Genomic DNA, 22,995 nt, shown 5'->3' on the forward strand with positions numbered 1-22,995 from the left:
GCATACAACTCAAAGGAAAGCTGGATCAAAGTTCTTCTGAGAGTAGAGTATCAATTGTGTTCCTGTTTACAATAAAACAACAGCAAACAATAATCCTGACCCTTCTTCTCTCTTCAAGATGTTGTTCCAAAAAGTTTTATGTAGTTAACTGTACGCTACCAAAAACAAATGTAAAATAATATAAGGGAGAAGCTTGGTTTGCACCAGAAGACCAGAAGCTTTTGATGAAGTGACAACTTATGCGCCTGCTTGGAGAAGCTGGCAAACTTATCACACACATGCTAAATAACCATAAACATACTATCTCTAGTTCGTCCAAAAATGCTCTTCTCACAAGACAACTAACTTTCTGACTGTACTTAAGCTTCCAGTATAAAGGGACAAATTCATATAGTTTACCAAACTGTTGTCTCTTGAACAGATATGCTATGCTAATGCAGAGTGGGTTTATATGATGCAACACAAACTAAGCTACTATTTCTGACTCTGTTTTGGACTCTCTAGCGTCCCATTCGATGGATTTCTTTTGCCCTGAAAGCAAACCAACAGATGGAAGCTCTGTTAATCAGATGTATTGATAACTACAAAGACTCAGAAAAAAAATATGAATTTGCCGACAAATCTGTGACAGTGGCTCCATTCAAGGTTGATATTTGGCAAGAAAAATGTTTTCTAGTTGGTTGTCCATATGGAGATAGACCCCATATGTGTGTCAGTCTGGTGAATGTGCTGATGCTGACAGTAGCCCTGGTGGTCAGGAGAGCCAGACAAGGACAGCCTGCTCAGTTGAACCAAGTTTTTACACTTTAAACCTACATGTGCTGCTCCCCGGAGCCATCCAGGAGCCAACCGAAAGCAGACTGAACTAACAAAAAACACACACCTCAAGATTTACTGCCCCTCTTGTCAGAAAATAATTTAGCTTCAGACATGCTACAGCAATGAGACACAGTAGGCTCCCACATATGGTGATCGTTATTTGCTGTAGTGGCAGTCTGAAAGAAGACTGAAGTGGTTTTCAATAAGAGACGCCACTGTGGTCCAGGAAATGACCCAGTCCCTGGCCTCCAGCTGGTCTAACCTCTCTACTGAGACTTGGTAGTAAATATATCACGCTATGTAATATGGTTCCAGCCATTCTGTCTGTGCTGAGTGGGGTCTGTAAGCACACACATGATGTCTGATTGTAAAGCTGCCTACAGACAACTACTGTAGTCTACATGTCTGCTTTAAAATGTAGGCACAGTCATGAAACAGCTTGAGAGACGTTTATTTCAATTTGCAGCGGAAGAAATTCTCACTGAAAAGAGGTAAACTGATATAAATGTCTCCGCTAACGGCATGATAATGAAATTCTAGACTGACAGGCAGAAGGACGACAGAGGCGAGAGAGGTTGATGGCATCATGAGAGATTCAGAGAAAGAGCGTTTCTTGACTATATTTATATATTTCTTGTAAGTGGCTAATACTGTTTGCGGCTTCGTGACGGCAAATGATAGATCCATGTACGAGAGCTTGTGTGAGCCACTGACAGCCCGGCAGGGAGGCAGAGTTTTTAAATGTATGATGTATAAATAAGTACCTGTGAGGTGACAGGTTTGACTGCAGAAAGCTCCTGCAGAGTGCACGGCCTGATAAGACGCCTCACTCATCCCCAAATCCTGTCACCATTAGCATAGCTGCTCCTCAGACTGCAGGTGCTGCTAAATCCCTGCCCCGAGCACCCGCTGAGAGCAGCTACCTCTCCCTGTCCTCTTCCCATCCTTGCTAAATGGAAGTAAACCATGTTTTTGGATGGTGGCAGGTAGAGTAAAGCTCCTTGCTGTGTTAAGCCCCGTTTCATTGCTGTCAAGACGAGCATCAACAGATCCTGTGGTCTTCAGGCCTCAGTAACATCTAAAGGGCTAATACACACAAATATAAGTCAATTTGTGAGTGTTTACCGATTACAAAAGGGACCAAAGGAATAAATCCAATGCTCAATTAAGTTTTCCAATTGGGAAGAAGCATACAGAGTTTCTATCATTTGTATCTGTGTGTTTACCTTTTGCATCAGGTGTAAATGGAAAGTGTCTTTGTTTACTACCTGGTTTGAGGTAGCTCACAAACGCTGACCTCAGAGGTCACCAGGGGTCAATCAGCAGTCACAGGCAGGTCAAATGTCCGACAGCAGACAGACAGTAAGATGCCAAATTGTGGAAAAGGCTGGGAAGCTTGGGAGGTAAAGCTGCCAGGCTGATCAGCTGCAGTGTGAAGAGAGAAAGTTCAGCTTGCTGACTTGTCGTGTCTTTGTGTGTGTCTTTTATTTTGTGTGTGGTAGGTAATGGACGCACAAACACACAGTTGAAGACCAGCTTGGACACAGACACTTTTTCCAAGTATTATAAAAATGCTTTATAAGGATACTTGCTTTAAATGACACGCTAATGCAGTGATATAGTGTGAGTCTAACCTCATTGTTGGATTTACAAAAACTGGTTTCCAATACCCTAACGTGAATGAAAATAGAGAATGCAAGATGTCAATAAAGTGGACTGAAGAGAAATTAAAAGACCAAACTGAGCTAATAAACTAAACTTAAAAAGGTACATACATATGTAATGGCTGCAACAAGTGTCTGCAAGCTATTCAGTTGTCAGCTGTCTGATAGGCCACGTCCTGTATTTAATATTTACGTATTAAGTTCAGGCCTGATAAGCCAATTCTTATCAGGTAACGAAGAAAAATAAATTGTAACAATGCAAGATCTTAAAACAAAAAGCACCATCTGTATAATCCTATTATAACTGTAAATATTAACTGTATATCTAACCTTTGTGCTATTGAATGATTTATCATTTAAATAATTCAGACTAAACAATGAGTCATAAATAAAAAATAAACAGTAATAGTTCCTGAGGCTGCCTCATGTTTTAAGCAACCTCTCTCCTTACACATTATGTTAGATTATATATAGGACAAAAATTCCAAAAATTCCAATAACTCAAAATACGACACATAATGCATCCTTAATATGTGAGAATATTTCATTTGGATACAGATGTATTTATTGATGTATTTTATTAACTTTTAAAGGCAGGGTTTGTAATTTTCTCCAGATACACTTTTTAAGATTTTGGTTGAAATTGTTTTTAGGTCCTGACAGACATTAATAACTCATGTGCTCTGAAAAAGGAATAAAGAAAATCTGTCATCTGTAGCAGTTGTAAGCCTGTAAAAACTTTGACCAATGTCTGCCACGAGGTCCCAATCTGATGAACCAATCACGCCTCCCTGTCTCCCTGCTCGTTCTCTACCTCTTGCATGCACGAGCCCACACTCAAAGCATGAGCTGAGGTCCGCTTCTGGACCAATGGCGCTTGTGCATGTAAGTGAGGGGCGTGGCTTTTGAGGGAACACAAAGGGGAGGGGGTGGGTGCAGACGGAGCACTGAGGGAATGCTACTTTCAAAATCATGCTAGTTTTCCAAAATTACCAACCCTGCCTTCAAGATGTGTCTTTCCATGGTGTTTGTAACAAATGTTGGTGGCCTACTATGGAAGCGATTAGTGATCAAAATTCAAATGATAAAGCTAATTTGAAAATTCAAATGCATTAAGAGAAATTCTTTTTAATTTTCAGAATATGAGTGTATTATTTGACTCAAACATAAAATGATTAATTTATCTAATTTGAATTTTAGTTTTCAACTTCAAAAATGCACATTCTTTGACTACATTAAAATGAGGAAGAAAATGACATTTGCTTTATCATTTTCAAAAAATGCCCCGCTAAATCTGTATCATAATTCAAATGAAAAAGTTGATTTTAAAATGAAAATACAGTAACAGAAACACGTTTTAATTTTCAGAATATAGGTGCATTACTATATTTAAAATGAATATTCAGTCATCCAGTTTGCATTATACTTTTACTATCTGTGTATGCATATTGTATGACATAATTCAAATGAAAACTAAAAGGTCTTTCGCTTTTCGTTTTCAAACTTGCCGTGCTAAAAAGTGATCATAATTCAAACCAACTCGAAAACGAAATGGCAAAGTGGACGACGCAGAAAAGTGACGTCAGACTCCAGCTCCCAGGCAGGCGAGCGTAATATTTACAGTCTATGAGGCGAGCGGGCAGAACGTGCAGTACGATGGGTAGCGGGGTGAATCTTTAACACTGGCACAAGCTCCAAACTAGTTGTTGCCCTGATTTTGATTCAGTTTTGGCGTTGTAGTTGATTATTCTTTTAATAACTACAACCTCTGAAAAGGAGAGAGAGCTCATACAGTCGGTCGAGAGGGAGAGTGTGTGCCTTTACGCACAGAGGATGAGAGACACTTTGTGTACAGAGCTGGAGAGATTATTTAAAACAGAAAATTCAATCGATAATCTTTTTTAATGTAATTAAGTTAAGCAGAGAAGAGAGTGATCTATAATCTATCAATAAACCGGTCTTAGGACACGTCTGTGTGAATTTCACGGCATATGCTTAATTGAGTGACTCTCATGGTCAGAGATAGTGGGCTTAAAGGTCTTTGAATAACAAGTTGCTGTTTCAATAAACTTAGTCTGCAGTGCAGGATTTTACCAAGCCAACCTTTAAATTTGGGTAACATTGCAAATTCCCTTTTTAGACTATAGTTTTGGACCAGGCTGCTTACTCAGGCACATATTTAGACCATCCTGGTACATTGAAAGTCGCTCCTAGCCATGCCTCAGTACTCTGCCTCAGTCAGCAGAAGGATCAGGGTATCTCAGTGGTCAGCCCAAATCTTTCCATTTCAATTTCATCCAGTAGAGCAGCTTGTCCTTGTACATTTGCAGGCTCAGGAAGGCTCAGTCCTGCTCACACTGAACCACAATATGACTGCAAGCAGGGAGAAGAGTTGGGAAACTGAACAGCAAATGCAGGAAACTTGGCAGCGTGAGCTGTCTGGACCCTGATGCTGCTGTTGTTTGATGGGCCCAAAGGAGGAAGTTCATCAGCTGGTCAAGTCAGAAAATAAGGATATGTTGACAGTTTTTGTTGAATCTTGTTGCTTTTGTATTAGTCAGGTCAAAAAGGGTCAGAGGGGTCGATGAAATGACAGTTTAGGAATGCGCACAAGGCCAGATAAAGAAATAGACTTTTGATTTGTAGGTGTAAGGAGTGAACCCCTTAACCCTAAACTGAGTTGAGGTGCCTTTGTAATTTATGACCTAGTGAGTCAAGGAATTTCCAGGCATTCTGTTACAGAAAGAATAACGACATCTTTACATACATGTTACCGTGTTAATCCTAACCTTCAACCACATGCAGTCCACTTTAAATCCACAACCGAGCACATGTGCAAATAAAAAACATACAAGCCTTAGGTTTCGCATCACTCAAATATCCTGTAAGGCAAGAGAAGGGCTGGAGCAACACAAGCAGCTGCATAAATCATTCCCCCTCCTCTGCACTATCAGAAGCAACAGTCCTGGATGGGAGCCACTCTGACTAGAAGGCTCGGTGCTATATTCATTATGTTAATGCTGAGAACAACACTGGAGCATCATGGATGAGATTACGCCTCACACTCAGGCCCACTCCACTGTTTGGAGGATGCTTAAACTCTGACCTATTAAGCAGGGACACAGTGTGCAAGTGTTTAGTGATTTTGCACTTCTTTGCCTGTTAGTCTTTTTCCTGTTTAACGAGGTTGACCAAAGTGGGGCTCTTTTAACACGCCAAAAGGAAAGAGGATTAATTATTCAGTGGAGTAACCTGATGGCCTACCGGTGCTCTCATCATATACACATTTTCACACGTCTTTGTTTCAGGAAAAAAAAAACAAGATGCAAACACACATTGATACACTCACTCAGGCTCTTGTACATGGATGCAGAATTGATGGAACTAGCAGAACATGCAGTATAGATGGGAGGCAGAGCCGGATCAGAGATGGGATCGATACTACTGCAATAACACAGCTATGGCAGATTTACAGATTAGTCCACTCAAAGCCTCGTCCCCTGCGTAGAAAATCCAGATCCATCCCGGCTGATACAGAGGCCTTGATCAATATGCAAACGTCAGCTTTTAGCTGCCTAGCTCAACTCTCATTTCGTTAGCATTTTCACAGCCACATCCAAGGTTACTGCAGAATTATCAGCAAATTAAGAGTGTGAGAAAGCAGTGTGTGTATCATGAATACATGCATGCCGTTTCAGACCTCATGTGGGCACAACGTGGGGGTGTGCAAGCATCAGTGTAACTACTTGATTAAGTCATCCATTAATTCAATTTCACTCTTTTGAATAAGAACGATAAGCTGAATTCTGGGCTGTGGAGTAAATTCGATGCAGCGAGTCAAGTTTAATGAGCGGAGACGAAGGGGAAATATGAGACAGCATTATGCAGTCGGGTACCATTTCTCATATATATACTTGGAGAAAGGGATGATATTGTAAAGCTGTTCCCTTATCTCTGAGGGTCTGATCAGCCTCAAATGAGTAGATTCCTCTAATATGTATGCATTACATAGCTGCATGTTCAGAATTATTTAGTAGTTAAACCCCACAGAGTCAATACAAAGTGGTAACATTCATACTCCAAGTTTGAATTGAATGTGTGGCCTGGATTTCATCCAAAAGAAGAATTGCAATAGACACGCACTGTTCTGAGCTAGCAATATTTGATCTGCTGTGTAACTGGTATACATGGTTTGTTTAGTGCTTTCTCAAGCATCGGATGAATGCTCTTACTGCTCTTACCGTATGTCTCTCTCTCTCTCTCTCAGGGACGACCTTTTCCGTGTGGAGTTGGACATCGTAGCAGGAGATGAGATGTTCTACAGCAAGGTGAGCGCCTTTCGGACTGACCACTAAATCATCAAATTCACCCTTTAGCTGCACATATTAAATGTCAGCAGGCTGAAAATTGTAATTTTGTACTCCAGAGGAATGCAAATGTAGCTAAGCAGCTGTATACATGTGTTTTTCGTGTACAGAAGAGAACGTGGGAGTCCAACAAGAATGACATCAGGATCTGCAGGATGAAGGGCAAGCATGAGGTGAGACCAAGTGTCTGTTTCTTTATCTTCTCTTTCTTTTTTAAGAACTGACATATTTTCTGTCTCTTTCTTTGGCTCTTGCATAAAAGTACATTCTTGAATAATTTGCTCTTGAAATTAGGTTAATTTTTTGGCAACAAGGGGGAAGTTAAACTACATTGGAATACTACATTGACATTATACCTAAAAGATCCATAAACCTAAAAACTCCACCTTCTCCTCAAGTCATTTTTTTATTCTTAAGGTCCTAGATTCTCAACTACAGAAACAGCAAGACTTTAACCTAGCCATTATGCAGGTAGAAAGGCTGTGTACAGTAAACCATTTTAAGTTTTTTTACTTCAATAACCGCATTTAGGCACTGAGATTAAACCTCCTGCAAGGAACTTTCAGTCTGTGTTTTTTTTTGTGTGCAGCCTGTGGACAGGGGACAAGCAGGGCATGTTATCTCTTTGCATAGTTTGTATTTGTCCTATATCTGTTTAAGTAGTTTTTTCTGACAATCTCAAAGTATTTGTCATTGTTAATCATTGTAAACAAAAGCTGTTTTAGCAGCAGTCCTGCAGCAGCAACAACAGACATTTAAAATATTCAAAGAGAAGTAATCAGCCTTGTCGTTGATTGTCTGTTGTGCTTTTGTAGGTCATATAGAGACATCAGTATTATTTTCAGTTTGTTTCATGAACAACAAAATACTCCAAGCATGAGCTTTAAACAGCTTTACTGCGAGCAGTAAAACCACAAAAATAAAAGCAGAGGTGTCAAGAGATTTACTGCAACTGTTGTGATCAAACTAACTTGAGGTTTGTCCCTTTAAGCAAGTGAGACCAACAGTTACATTTCTTGATCTATTTCATATTTTAAAGCATATCTACCTTAAAAATTATTTTTGCAGTAATAAAACAGTCTTAAATCTCTGCTTTTTCAATTTATTTCAGCATTACATTTTCAATTTCTCTTTTTTTTCACTTTCTTACTGAATTTATTTTCAAAGTTTCTCTTCAGAGAAGTTTATGTGACAAGATTTTATGTACAAAGGCCAACATTTTTGTCATTTTTGTCTCAATCCATCAGCTTTACTTTAAGACTTATGCACTTTTTCTCAAATATTTCAGGCAGATATTGTATACAGGTGAATAACAGTAGGACTGCATATGTTTCCCCGCCTGGAGCCTTGGTTTCATTGTGCCAGTCATCTGACTGTCATGCCTGCTGGCACAGCAAAACAAAGAGGGGGTGTTTGCCCATGTATTATCTCATTGTGCCAGCTCATCTAACCAATCGCAAAAACTCACACAGACATTGATCAGAAGAATACAGCCACTCCTCCCTTTACACCACTTGTCCCACCTTCATGAGATAGGAATGCAGTTTTTGCACTCAGAAAATGCAGGTGGGCGTTTGGAAGCCAAGACTGTAAGGAAGAGATGGGGTGAAACGTCCCAGCAGCCAGCGGCAGCCCACGCCTGAATACCTCCGATATCTCTAAGACACACATCCAGCTGCTGTCTGCCACACACAAACAGCACGTATTGAGTGTCTATGTGTGTGTGAGGGAATCATAGGTTCTGTCCCCTCAAGGCTGAGGGAAAAAAAAGACTTATTTAACACAGTGGGAGAACACCTGACATGAAATGTGTGTGAGACACTGCCAGACAGAAACACAATGGAGAATAGAGGGACAGCGACAATAAAGGTAGGCTGAGGGGAGGAGGAGGAGGAGGCACAAAATGGTGTGAGAGTGAAGAGGAGGGAAGATGTATAAAGAAGAGGAGAAGTATGGGAAAGACAGGGCGGTTGAGGAGAGGAAATGAGAGGAGAGGACTGGAGGGGGGAGGAGAGGAGAAAGGGGGGAGTGGGCTGGTCCCTGTTGGCCGGCCCTGAGGAGGGCTGCGGGGCTGACAGAGATATGAAAGGTCTTCTTGCCCCTAATGACTGTGCTGCCTGGTGAGGCTGTGAGTCACACGGCAATGTGAGGGAGATAAGAACACTGCCAGGTCCTTTCAGTCAGCTCTCTGGGCTCAAATGAATGGATGTGCAGTGTGTGCAAATGCACAAACATATCAGCAAGTTTAGTCACACACACACACACACACACACACACACACACACACACACACACACACACACACACACACACACACACACACACTACATTCACACACCCAGGCCACTATAGGGTACAACAAATATGGTTTTCTGAATGGCAATATTCAGTCCTTTTCTTTTTACAAAAATTTGACTTAAAAGACACTTATTTTCATTCCAGATGCTTGAGAAGCGAGAAAGCATTGGAACTGACATCTGGCATACATCCTGTAAAACAACACAAATAAACGCCTTAGAAATTAGAGCACAGTCATTTTGGAACACCTCCCTGAGACAGTATTAAAGGTCCCATGTTATGCTTTTTCTGGTTTTATATGCTCTTTTGTGTGTTTTCCAAGTGTCCTGTGCATGTTTAGGCACATCTATGTGCAAAAATTCAAAGTCTGCGGAAACGCGGCTTCTCCTACCTCCTCCTGTTAGCTGTAGCATTAGCTGCATGTAACGCTCGGTTCCAGCCCCCCTCGATAAAAATTGGTCAGTCCAACGTCATTGTCAGTGTGAGATCACTGATCTAAGTCCACTGGCTCGTTGTGGCAAGCCCTGCAGCTCATGTTGAAATTTCCGAGACGCGTGCTGAGCAACTGACCAATAACGACAGAGCGGATCAGCAGACCAATCAGAGCAGACTTGGCCCACGTGGGGTCTAACAGTGTGGGCTCAACAGAGTGTAGCTGACGGACTCAGAGTGGAGAGGGAGCAAGGAGGAGCAGTACATGAAAACAGATACTTTTTTTGGACTTTAGCTATTGTGAACGTACAAAAGTAGATACATAGATTAAACATATGAACCCCAAAAAGGGCAGAATATGGGCTCTTTAAGCAAAACTGCAATTTTACAAAATAACCTGTCCACATCCAAGCAAGATTCACTTTTAATCCATATTAACTCTTTCTTCAATACCCTTACTTTTGTTCATGAAACACATGTTTCCATAAACCTAGAACCTGATTTGAGTATGTTCATGAGATTAAAGATCAGGGGCCCACTAATCACAACATGACTCCATAAGGTACATCAAGATAATGACACAGCAGTTACTCTGTTGTATGGTACAGTACATTCAATGGAAATTCAAAGAAGAAAACAGCCATTATCTCTACCACTCCTCCTGTTTGAGGTCACATGGTGCTGCAGCTGATCCCAGCTGTTAATGGGCAAGAGGTGGGGTACACACTGGACAGATCACAAGTCATTCACAAATAGAGACAAACATCCATTTAATCTCACAGTCACATCTACTTGCAATTAACAGTCAGCAATTAATCTATCAAGCATTTCATTGGACTGTGGGAGGAAGCCGGACTACCTGAAGAAAACATGCAAACTCCACTCAAAGAAAAGCCGTTAATAGAACAACGTGGGCTCATGTGTAACTCAGAAATTATATTTAAAACCTGATCACTATTGGCATCTAATGAAGCCTTCTGAATCAATATGTAAAGGTGCACATGATGACTATGTGGAATAATGAGTTGTTCATTTAAATGACAAACCTTGGGAACTATGGTCAGGAACTATATATCCCATGTACCCCTGCACCTTTCCTTTGTTCAAAAAGTATCTTTAGCTATGATCCTGTTATGAAAACCAAAATTATACATTTTATATCAATATTTCAATGGCATTGTCTGGCTACAGCTTTTGCCGCAGGGCTTTTGTTTATAAATGCAGCGGATAGCTCGAGTGTTATTTTTCTTACCTTTTGCTGTTGTTTTCGTCATGTTGGATGTTGAGCTGAATGAATATTGCGCACATACACACAACGTGGAGGTTCTTTCATATATATATATACTGGAGGTGGAATTATCAACCCTCATATGCATTTCATTTAGTGTATGTTCATACATATTCATGTTTAAGGAGTGTTTTTATCTGCTTTGCTTTGCTCTCCCACACATACATGAACACAATTAAAGGTGAAAATCAGCACTAACACAACTGTCATGCAGTCATTTTATATTTGCCTCCAGCTCCCTCTCTCCCCTTCACTTCACCTCCTGGAAATGTTCTGTTCTGCTTGGGGAGCGGTTGTGTCAGATGTGACACATCCACCACCTCGTAATTGGTTTTGTAATTAAATGTTTCTGCCTGGTTGATCACAAAGGACATAGTATTCTCCCTAATTACGCTGAAAATTCAATATCCCAATTCTTTCCCCTTTTTCCTTCTCCTGTGTTGACTGAACGATTGTAGCTCAATGCAACAGTTGGCCTGGGTGTCACTCACCCTTCATATTCCTGTCCTATTCTCCTTTGCCTTTTGATTTCCCCTCGCTTTTTTTTTTTTATCTCTCTTGTATTTGCCCTTTTCATCTTTCTTTGTCATTCCGTCCCCTTCCCTCCCTTTTCCTCATATGAAAACAAAGGGGAGCAGGAGATAAGAGGCTGAGATGCTCCCCTGAGGTGGCTCCATGCCAACACATCCGCCCATAGCAGTGTGGCATGAACATGCAAACAAAGGCAATTCCATATAGAGCGCTTTTAAAGAGCGGTTGGGCATCACTATAAGCAGCACTTAGTGAGATTGTTTGATCAATATTGCGTTGATCGTGCTCTCAGAGGAGCTCTGGGTTTTCAGGCGTCCAGCCTGAAGGCTTTATCTTGTTGGACGGGCAGAAGATTCAGTTTCAGAGACATTTTTTGGCTCATAAATCAATCACTTTTAAAACGCCACATGTGGAGTCACTTTCAGTTCTTGTACTCGAGGTCCTTTTGTTAATCTCACCAGCACTACATACCAGTTTGAATGGAGTTGTTTATTGTTTCATATTACTCCACATTGAAGTCTTTGCTATAGTTTGTAGATTTCTGTTCATATAAACAAATCTCCTCCACCACCAATAACACATAAAGGTTATATTCATATAAAATATAGTGAAGGATTACATGAAAAGGAAAAGTGAAATTACTACTAAGTTTTAGTAGCAGAAGAACATAACAGAAACAAAAGAGAAATAAAGATTCATGAATTGAAACAACCTCTGAATACTGTCAGGAAATAGGTTGGTTATTTTATTGTTGCTTTGTACCTAAATAGTACACTTTTTAGGTCACATAAATCAAATAATATAAGATCATGTGAAGTTATAAATAGTGTCTTGGTTGGTGCATAATAATCAATTGATTTACAATTTAAATTGCTTTAATTGTAATAAAAATAGTTAAGTTCTGGTTATCTGTGTGTTACCACCAGCTGAATAGGTAATACATGAAAATATAACAGATATGTGCAATATTGCAGCATCATAATCCCTTACATAGCTAAAAATAGGTTGTGTTTAACTTAAAAATACAAATTGAAGAGATGTATTTGCTCTTAAAAATATAAACAATTAAATAAAGATGACTTAATAGGAAACAAAATAAAACATGTAAAAATTTGGTTTTAAAAAAGTGTGTTTGTGTTTCAATACAGCGATGGTTATATTAGTTAAAGTGATTTAGACCTTATTGGCTCTGTATTGATTTATTCCTTGTTGTGCTGTGATTTACTGGGTGCTTGGACCTTGGGGATTTACAGCTTTTAATGATATCTCCTTGTGTACTTGCTTGATAAATCACATAGTAAATGTCATTATAAAGATTTGATTAGAAAAAAAAGTCCTTAATGATGACATGCTTTATAATGTTATGCTATACCTTTTGTTCTGTGTTCTTTTGTTCTTTCCCCTAAAACTCAGTGTTCTTACAGGCAGTATTACACGGTGAAATGGTTATAGTCACCATATGACAATTTGCTACTGTTTTCTTCGCCCGATGTCAGTCAGAGAGATGTTCAGGGGTCATACAGGTTAAGTGTTGTGGTTAGAGTATGTTTGACCGGTGTTGGTGGTGCGTATGTGTGTGTTTTCAGTGTCTTTCCACAATCGAGTGCAGATCAGCTGACCCCACGATCTATAGGTCCTGCTGCAGGTCAGCTCTACAGCCGAGGCTGCCACATGGTTGACTTACCTGGAAAAACCCTCAGTTTTTCTGTTTCTTCTTTTCTCTCTCTATTTTCTTTCTCACTCTCTCCTTTTATGTCTCTCTTACTTTTGTGTCTTTAATAATTCCGCTTATCTCCATTATCTTGCTTTCTCTCCCTCTGGTGTCTGCTGTTTGTTTGTGGCCTGTGGTGTGCTCAGTCAAAATTACCATCAAACAGGGATGAAGTGTCGCAGAGGGCCGCGGATTAGCTTTAACATGCTGAGTAAGACCGCAGCACTCAGATCAGCACATTGCTGCTAATTTGGTACCAGTGTTAATTTATCCTCCACCCACATGCACACACACACAAACACACACACACACACACACACACACACACATACACACATACATTTTTTGCTGTCATGGAGAGTCGCTGTTTTCAGTCAAAATTGTGCGTCAGGGGTTTTTCTGGAAATGACAAGCCTGCTGTTAATGAGTGAAGATGAGGGCTCGCCAAAGCTTTGAGTGTGTGTGAGTAGTGTATGCAGTTTGTGTTTGTGTGGGAGAGTTTCTGGCTCAATGGCGGCTCTTGGCAGTGCAAAAGCTCTCTTCTCCCTGGTCGCGAACATCAGGGGACTAGCCAGGCATGTAATGGAAACTTTGGAGATTTAGAGGAGCAGCTTGCTAAATACATCCTTAGATGTACTGCCTTAGATGGTTTCTATTGTACAATCACTACTTAAGCGGGTCATCGTGATAACTTCTTGTATTTTATGTGAGTCAGAAAAAGGCCTTGTTGGCTCTTAAAGCAGAGAAACGAGCAGAAGGTTTTACGACTTCTGAGCCTGTTTTGCATTTCGGTTCTACCTAGCATGGGAATGCTAATTATAGCCGCAGGTAAAAACCTTTTTTTTTTGGCTTGTAAAGAATCATTAAAACAAACATTAAGCCCATTCTGAGGCCAAATGAAAAGGTTGTTTATCATCTCTGACTAAAGGTTGAGTTTCAGACAAAAAGATGGAAAGCAGATGCAGAAGGTGGAGCCCCCTCAGCTTTAATGGTGTCTGACTGCTGCAGGTTGTTTTGAGCAGATGTGTTGTAGCAACAGGAGAACTTTCGACTGCTTGTGTGTGATCACTTGAAATTTATTTCTATTTGGTTCTTTTTTCTTGTCTTAGGAAAATAAATGTCAGTGCAGTGTGTCCAAGTGATGATGGACGTCATAGCTCTGTCAACATCTGCAGAGGAGTAAAAGCTTGGCTATCATCCGTATTAAGATCAAGACACTGATTAAAACATGCTGTCTGCACTGTGTCGACTTTAAAAAGGACATATTATACCCCTTTTCCACCTCTTCAAACAGTCCCCTGTGTTCTAAATGAAACATCTGTGCTGTGCTTTTTTCAAAATACAACTTCAGAATCAAGCACTAGAGGAGGTTTGTGACCCTGTATAAACCAGCTCTATCAGAACGCTCCGTTTTGGTGTGTGTGTTTCTTTAAATGCAATGAGCCCCCCCCCCAATGAGGATTTTTTTTTTTTTACCAGAATCCCACTTGTGATGTCACAAATTGAGCAAATTTTAAACTGAGCATTTGTCTCTGTATTGTAAGAGTTATGCAGACCACAAAGAAAGGACTGGATGGATTTATTTCACATTTTGTGGGTTGGTAGACACTCAGGTTACCCAAATATACATTAAAAACACTGTGCAATTGGATTTTGTCCCCTTTAAATGAATGAACTTTCACCCACACCCATTATGCACACTCCAACACAAACAAATGCACACACTTAGGATGTATGTATGTATGCACAAGATTGATACATCTAATCACACTCCATCTCATTCTTCTTTATTAAATCACCATTCCTCCATTCACAAATGTGTCCATATTGCACTCAGACGTGTGCTTCTGTGTAGCTCATCTATGCTGCAGATACATATTTCAGAGCCCACGCAGCTCTGCCACTGTCAGCGAGAGGAGCAGGATGAAGGAGGGAGGAGGAGGTGGGCTGCTGTCGTCTGGGTCTGGGGAAGGCTTGCCAGCCAGCACAGGTGGCGTTTTGTCTGGAGTCTGCCCAGAGAGTGAGGGAGCAGAGAAAAGAGGCAGGGGGGCATGGGGGAGGAAAAAATGCAGAATCAAGATGTACAGTATTTTGATTTACATCGCATTGTTTTATTCCATGTTTTAGTGCTTGATCCTTTGTAATTGGTTTACTTTTTTTAAATATGGAAAACCCTAATCCTGCTGACTGAATTGTGCTTTAAATATAGAAAAGACCTGGAAGTGCCAAATTGCTCGGCAAAAAAAACAATGAAACTGGGTTAATGAAAAGCATGTTTGCAACAGGGGAAGGATTTTATGATCTATTTTTAAGTCCAAACTCAAATCAATACTCAATGGCGGAAATGTTCTGTATGATCTCACCCTTGTTTTCATCTTGTAGTCATGAAATGTTTCATTTTATGTGTACAAGCTCTGCCAAATGACTACATTGGTGCAGGGGTTTGGCTCCTCTCTCTGAGACGCTGGCAGCAGCGCCGGGTTGTTATTAAGGGTGCTTCATCAGGCTTTGTGATTACAGCCCTGACCAAGCTGACAGAATGTAGCCCCACCGACAAACAGCATGCAAATGATTCTCACACACAAGCATGCATCTGTGCTGCCATACACAGATACACACAGATATAATGTACGTGTCAGGCAACATGAACACATGCTGTATGTGTGCGGGAATAACACACATACATTTGTGTCACCTCAAATTGTCACACAGTGCTGTGCCATTAAACCTCACTGTTGACACACCCCCTGCACCCTTACACGCACACTTCTCAGACTCTAACGTGGAAAAAAAACATACTTCTTTCCTGCATTTTTTTCCCCCAAAACCACGATCCCTTCCAGGAGTAAGTAGGAAGGTGGAGAGGCAGAAGGGTGTAGGGTGGAGCATCTGGAATAACACTCACTCGCCTCTCAAATCACTGCATTGCCTTTGATCTCTTTCACACTTACGCACTTAAACACACACACACACACACACACACACACACACACACACACACATATACACATGCACACGCACATTTTTGAATCTGATGACATTGATCTGGATGGTGGTCTTAAAGTAGACTCTATCTGGTGTTGGGATGTGTGTGTGTGTGCGTGTGCACATGCATGTAAGCAAGTGAGTGTGTGTGTGGCAGCTGGACCCACTGAACACTAGTAATTGGGGAGGGGTGATGATTGTGGCTACTTACCAGTGTACATTTCAAGCATTCACTCTTGAAACACATAATCACACACACACACACACACACACACACGCACGCACAAACTGCAGTCTGTACTTTCTGACATTTGAAGTCAAAGGCCATGATAAGAATTTAGTTTTAATAAGCACCAAAACATAGGAACCCCTGGACACACAGATCAGCCTATTTATTATCATGTTGTTTATTTTTCTTAAATATAATTTATATTGGGGCACAGATGGCCTTGCGGTTAGGTCGCGACCCATGTATGGAGGCTACATTCCTGCAGACGGGTTTAAGTCTGGCCTTTGGCTCTTTTCTCATATATCAGTCTCCACTCTCTCGTTTACAAATGGGAGTAAACACTGTGACATCACCAACTTGTTTGTGAATTGCCCTTTTGAAACTTTGAATTCTGAATTCTGAACTTTGGCTATTACTATGTTGGTGTTTTTGCACCAAAGATGAAGAAGTGACCAAAGTTAGAGGACATTGTGAGTTTCATGCACCTTGATCCTTGTTGATAGTGTAACATGTCTTGGACATGCAAAAAGGGGTGAATAACTTTACTATAGCTAACGGAAGCTCACCACACATTAGTTAACTAATTATTGAACTAAATGAGAGCTCACTCCCTGCCAACCTGCTATTCTACTCTTTCCTAGTGGAAGGAGCTATGTAAAATTACTCCTCTAACACCCTTTGGAGGACAGATGAACAAGTTATAATCACAGCCCCAGGATTATCTGCCTAACATTCATTTCTAGAATAATTAGATTCAAGGATAACCCCTGGTATAGGACTCTAGATTACCCCCCAGAGAGGGAATAACTGTGAACTCCCCCCGCTAGGATGTTAGGTGTGTATGGGATGTGTATAAATCAGTAAGACAAGTGTGCCGTGGTGTGACTGCTCAAAACTTACCTTCCGAGATACATGGGGTCCTTAAGGGGAACTTCCAGTCTTTGTGGTGTAAATGATTTCAGTCAGAAAATGATTTCACAAAGTTTCTGAAAATGTATTAAAAAATGTCAAATGATATTCCAAATGCAAATACAAAACAGTAAAAGTAAAATATATAAAAATGGAAAAGAAAAGCAAAACTCAAAGACCAAACGGTTTTAAAAGATCTTGGTCTCAGAGACTAAGTCCCAAAATGGGATTTCAAAAGTCAGAGTGGCGTGGATTTGTTTAGCAAAGCAAAAAGGAACCCCGATCAGATTTTCTACAGGGTTTTTATAGCCAGAAAGTCACTCTTTTTTCAAGATCCTGTAACACCTCAACACGTTGGCAGAAACGTGATGTATCCACAGGTCATGCCAAGTTCATGACATAGGTAATACCAAGTTCGTATGTGGTTTCAGCTTGAAGACCGTGAACCGAGCAGATACACAGAAGAGCTGACACTCAGAAACGCTATACGCCTACGAGCTCCTATGTGGTTGTGCTTCAATGTATGGCACACTTATGTTGACCTCACCGGAGTGTAGGCACTACGAGTGGGTGTAAGTTTAACAGGAAATGTTGAAAGCAGAAAAAGGTTATGACTTTATGACCTTTATGTATTAAATGATGAAAGAATTAAATGATAATAAAAGGAAAAAACAAAAACAAATTAATCAATTGCATAACTCTTTCTGATCTTTCAACAATAGACTTCCCATGGTAGCAACTTGTTAATCATGGGTACCCTTGCCCAAAACCATAACCTGCTTTATTGGTAATTTGACTCTGAATGGGACCAAAATGTACTGTAAAAACACCATGCTGTAATGAAGAAGACTTGGAACTAGGGTTTGGGGCCATTAACTCTTTAGAAAAATATTTACTGAGGTAGTAAAGCAGCAGATTTTTTTTTTCTTAAATTGCTTAAATTGATTCCTTCTTGTAACCTGGGGACCTGGACTCATAATGTTCCCTAAACTAATAAGAAATTGAGAGCTAAAAATAATTTATTCCCAGGTCAGATAGTTAGTCAGAACAACTAGATTAACAGTGAAATGGATAGCTTAAAAAATATCCAAAGGGTTTAAATAGTTTAGTTTAAGTAATGGAAGTACTGCTATAGCTGTAGCATTGTGTGATTAACCCAGTAAAGTGTTTATCATGTGAGTTTATTCATTTCTACTATAAACATACTGACACATTTTACTTTTGTCGAGGCAGGAGAATAACTTGGAAGTCATTTTTCTCAGTTTCACTACACCAACATTTCTAACATTTTGGCTCGGGGGGGGGGGGGGAGCAGCTATTAAGTCTTGTGGTGCTAACACAAATTTTCATTTCAAAGAATGTGCACGCAAGAATGAAAGTGTGACTTTGGTTTATTCAGTAATTAAGCAGAGTTTTATGCAGTTTGACGCCTGGCAGTGTAGAAATTAGCCTTGAATCTGCTGCTTGTTTTAAAGTCCTGAAGCTGGTTTGAATTATCATCTGTCAGTCCACTGCTGTGTGTGTTTGTGTGTGTGTGTGTGTGTGTGTGTGTGTGTGTGTGTGTGTGTGTGTGTGTGTGTGTGTGTGTGTGTGTGTGTGTGTGTGTGTGTGTGTGTGTGTGTGTGTGTGTGTGTGTGTGTGTGTGCCATGTGTGTTTGTGTGTGTGTGTTTATAGGGGAAAACACTTAAAGTCTCTGCAGGCTACATTTGGACTGTATCGATGTGATTGACAGTGTTAATGGTGTGATAATTCAACACATCAGGCAACTGAATACGCTTCATTTCTCAGTGTGGTTTGTATAATCAGTCTCTGAAAAGTTCTTTCTTTACTTGTTCCATCATTTTACCTTCTACTTTTCAGTTTCACCCTCTTTGCATATTAAGCTCTCCTCTCTCTATATTTCTCTCTCTCTCTCTCTCCTGCAGGATGAGTGTCGAAATTTCATGAAGGTGCTGCTCAGCAGACAAGGCGGCTTGTTTGTGTGTGGGACGAACGCCTTTAACCCGCTATGTGCCAACTATACGGTAAGTACCTAAGCTGTACCTCGTACAACCTGCGTCATAATGTCAGTATGAAGCCAGATTGATTAAACAACAGTGAAGAATGCAGAAACTATTAGTCCCAAACAAAGGCACTACATAAGTATGCCTGTTTAGATGAAAACATAGGGCTTGATTAGCGTTGTTTGTTCAGCACTGCAGGCGGTGTTGACTTCCTCCCCAGGACTTATTTATCCAAGTTGTTCCAGCTCCTTGTTCTTCTGAGATATAACAGTTGTTATTTCTCGACTTGCAAACTTTGTGGTCTGCGGAGCTTGTTATCAATGAGAGTCAGAGACAGATAATCAAGAAGAAAACAAAGAGAGGAGAAGAGGAAGAGGAGGAATAAGGATGCAGACGTGACTTGTTTGCCCGGTTAGATTTCCTTTAAGAAATCCAAAGCAGTTCCCCTTGCTGGAGGCCGAATTAAAGAGACGCCAGGGTTCAAGCTACAAGTGTACATGCGGACTGACCTGACTCACTAAATTAGACACTGAGTTATATTTGTTCCACTTTCTTCAAAATCTATCTGTCAGAGCTTGAAGGGTTCGTATCAAACTCGCTCACCCAGCGGATCGTGCTCCACATTCCCGACCAATCCCTGCCTCGCTCAATTACAGTAACGATTTCAAAACTTGTGGAGGAGAACCTGCGCATAAATATTAATCTGCAGCTCGGCTGATTTCACATCATTCTGCAGGAATATTAAACGAGGGATGAAGGCGGTTGGGTTTGAAAAAGTGAGAGGGGGAAAAAAATTCTTCCACACTATCAAAGGCTTTTTCAGATAAGTGTTATTTTCAGTCTCTCACATTTCAAACGTAGTGAAACAGTGGAACACGGAGACGTACCTGGCCCATTATCTGTCAGCCGCTAATGACACTCTACAACACACCTGTCTCTGCCTGATAGGCCGTCTGTTTCTCTGGGGACTAGTTAGTGATGCTAGCTACTGTTTTATTTATATCTGAGTTTTAATAAAAATGACAACTATGAATTATTTCAGCCTTGGCAAGAGACTAAAACTATACAGCTATAAATGTTTGTGTAACAGAGACATGCAGAAATGAGATTGAAAATGAAAACTTGTTGGTGACTTAATGTGGTTGTATGGACCCCTTAATGTTGGTGCACTGGTGTTAGTTTGTATGCTTTATTTATGCATGAGATTGTGACTCTCTTGTTGTTGATGCTGGGTTTAATTGCCACCAGTGAGTCATTACTTTGCACTTACAGTAACACTCCCTAATTGGCCCTCTGTTTGTTGTTTCTTTTCATAATGATGATGTAGATTCATTCATATTGTTTGGAGTTTGCTGATTGAAGTGTTTATGAATCAACAATGTGTGTGCATGTGTATTTGTGTGTGTGCCGTAACAGGGAGACACTCTTGAGATGATAGCAGACCCGGTCAGTGGAATGGCGAGATGCCCGTATGATCCTAAACACGCCAATGTTGCTCTGTTTGCAGGTAAGACACATTTAGTCTGAGTCTCTACTCTCTCTCCTTCCCCTTGATCATTCAGTGCTCCTTCACTATGTGCTGTCACAGGTTTAGTTTTGGTACAATCTCAGAGATGAATATTTTTTTGAACATATCATTCTTCTTATTTTTACACTCTTGAATACAAGGGAGCTCAACAAAAGGAAGTAATGTTATTTAAACATTCTGTTTGTTCGCTCAGTTTTATTTTATTAGCTTTAAACACTTCACTGTAATCAAATCAACTTTTCTGAGGCTGCAACTGTAGGGAGCCATTACTGTTCAGCAATCATCCCATCATCCCATTTTCTAATATGAGCTTGAGGTGAAAGTGTTTTTTGTGTGTGCGTGCAAAGTTGCAATTATGTCCAAACTAATTATGATGCAAGACTGTGAAAGTTAAACCTCATTCACTCTAGCACTTTTGTTCCAAGTTGTGCAGTTTCTTTGCCAGGTTGTCAAACTCACAAATGTTTCTTTCTATGCGTGTGTGTGTGTGTGTGTGTGTGTGTGTGTGTGTGTGTGCGCGTGTGTTTAAGAGGGGAATCTGTTTACAGCCACAGTGACAGACTTCCTTGCCATCGATGCGGTGATCTACCGGAGCCTTGGGGACAGTCCTGCTCTGCGCACCGTCAAGCATGACTCCAAGTGGTTCAGAGGTAAAGAAATGTGTGTGTGTGTGTGTGTGTGTGTGTGTGTGTGTGTGTGTGTGTGTGTGTGTGTGTGTGTGTGTGTGTGTGTTTGTGTTCCCGTATGCTTGTTAAGGTGTATCTGTTTACGTTTTCGAAAGTGTAGGCGCAAGCGGCAATTTTCTCAAGTACATCTTCTGGTAGAGACTCGTGTCTGCTGTTTATGTTTTTGTCTGATGTTTTGAGTGCGTGTCTGCATCACTTAGCAGCAAGCAGGATCGATTCATGTGTCAGAAGCCGAGTGCTGAGTAAGCAGTCTGACAGCTGAATGTTCGGTTCGCTGGACATGGGAATGTCAAACTTGTGTTTGGAACATCTACATGATGGTCAAACAGTCAAAATGAAACAAATATTGGTTGTAGCCGGCCCTGGGTGTAATGGCCCAAAGTGCATGGCGTGAAACTGAGTTGTCTGAAACACCAGGGAGTCATAATGTGCTTATTGTTTGGTGTGAAATCCCCTTTCAGCGTGTAATGAAATTAAACATGGGCTGTGCTTCGTTCTCACTGCCCTCATGTTACGTCGGTGTCGTGAGAGCGAATGATACATCGGCAAATGTAGACACTGTCTGCTATGTGCTTTCTCATGATCCATCTATATTTCATTTAACCCTATCTCTCTCTCCCTCCCTCCCCCCCCCCCCCCCTCCTGTAGAGCCGTATTTCGTCAGTTCTGTGGAGTGGGGACCTCACATCTACTTCTTCTTTAGAGAGATAGCCATGGAGTTCAATTACTTGGAGAAGGTATGGAAGTCGATATGATGAAACTCTCTCCTCCTCTCTCCCCCTCTGAGCTCTTAGTATTCACACAGATGAGCTTCTGGTCTATTCAGAGCGCCTTTAAAGGACTGTAGCTGAATATGTGAATATGTTGTTTGAATGCATCACCATGAAAGCAAAACATGCTGCTCTAGTATAACTCCGTTGGCATTATTTGAATGTCAATACAAGTCTTTTCCCTCAGCTTCACTGACCTTTCAACCTCATATTTGTTTATCTGCATATCTAATCTGACAAATCGCACTCTGAGCGAACAACTCGTGTCTGTATTAACCTGAGAAAGGCTTTTTTTTTTTTTTAAATCAACCAGATTGGAGGATACATGACAATCAGCACTACAAAACCAGTTTCTAATATACATTAGCAATTCATATTCAAGTAGAAGAGATTGCAGAAGGTCTCTGGCCTTGACATGTTTACAGGGGAAGAGGAAATGGATGCTTACACAGTATTACCATTTTGTGGTTAAGGGTGTTCAAAGAAGCAGGTTTTAGTTGTACTGAAATTTTCATGAATAACTGATATGAAATTTAACTTTTAAAACAATGAGCTGTCAAAGCAGGGATTCAGGATTCCAGGTAGCAGGCAGATGACTCTTTGTCATTAGAATCTTAGAGAATACAATGCAGTCTGAAAAAGCTTTTACTGTTGTGATAGACTTCAAAACTCAAAGCTTTGAAAAGATTTTCCGACCACCAAGCTTATCCCTGGAGTTATATGTGAGCTCATACAATCATGCCTGTCATCATGTGTCAAAATGTATCTTCCAAA

The 22,995-nt window shown here is 40.6% G+C and overlaps 1 protein-coding gene across 2 annotated transcripts in view; it reads left to right on the forward strand.

The window, feature by feature from the left end:
* The window catches only part of sema6bb (sema domain, transmembrane domain (TM), and cytoplasmic domain, (semaphorin) 6Bb), a 126,309-nt gene that overhangs the window by 57,433 nt on the left and 45,881 nt on the right, over positions 1-22,995 (forward strand). For both annotated transcript variants that reach the window (XM_020632054.3, XM_065955947.1), the window contains exons 4-9: positions 6,751-6,811; positions 6,961-7,023; positions 19,160-19,258; positions 20,654-20,744; positions 21,296-21,415; positions 22,100-22,188. In XM_020632054.3, the coding sequence (XP_020487710.2) occupies positions 6,751-6,811; positions 6,961-7,023; positions 19,160-19,258; positions 20,654-20,744; positions 21,296-21,415; positions 22,100-22,188 (523 nt within the window). The remainder of the gene's footprint in view (positions 1-6,750; positions 6,812-6,960; positions 7,024-19,159; positions 19,259-20,653; positions 20,745-21,295; positions 21,416-22,099; positions 22,189-22,995) is intronic.

This window comes from Labrus bergylta, chromosome 6 (assembly GCF_963930695.1).
Source record: "Labrus bergylta chromosome 6, fLabBer1.1, whole genome shotgun sequence".
NCBI classification, from domain to species: Eukaryota; Metazoa; Chordata; class Actinopteri; order Labriformes; family Labridae; genus Labrus; species Labrus bergylta.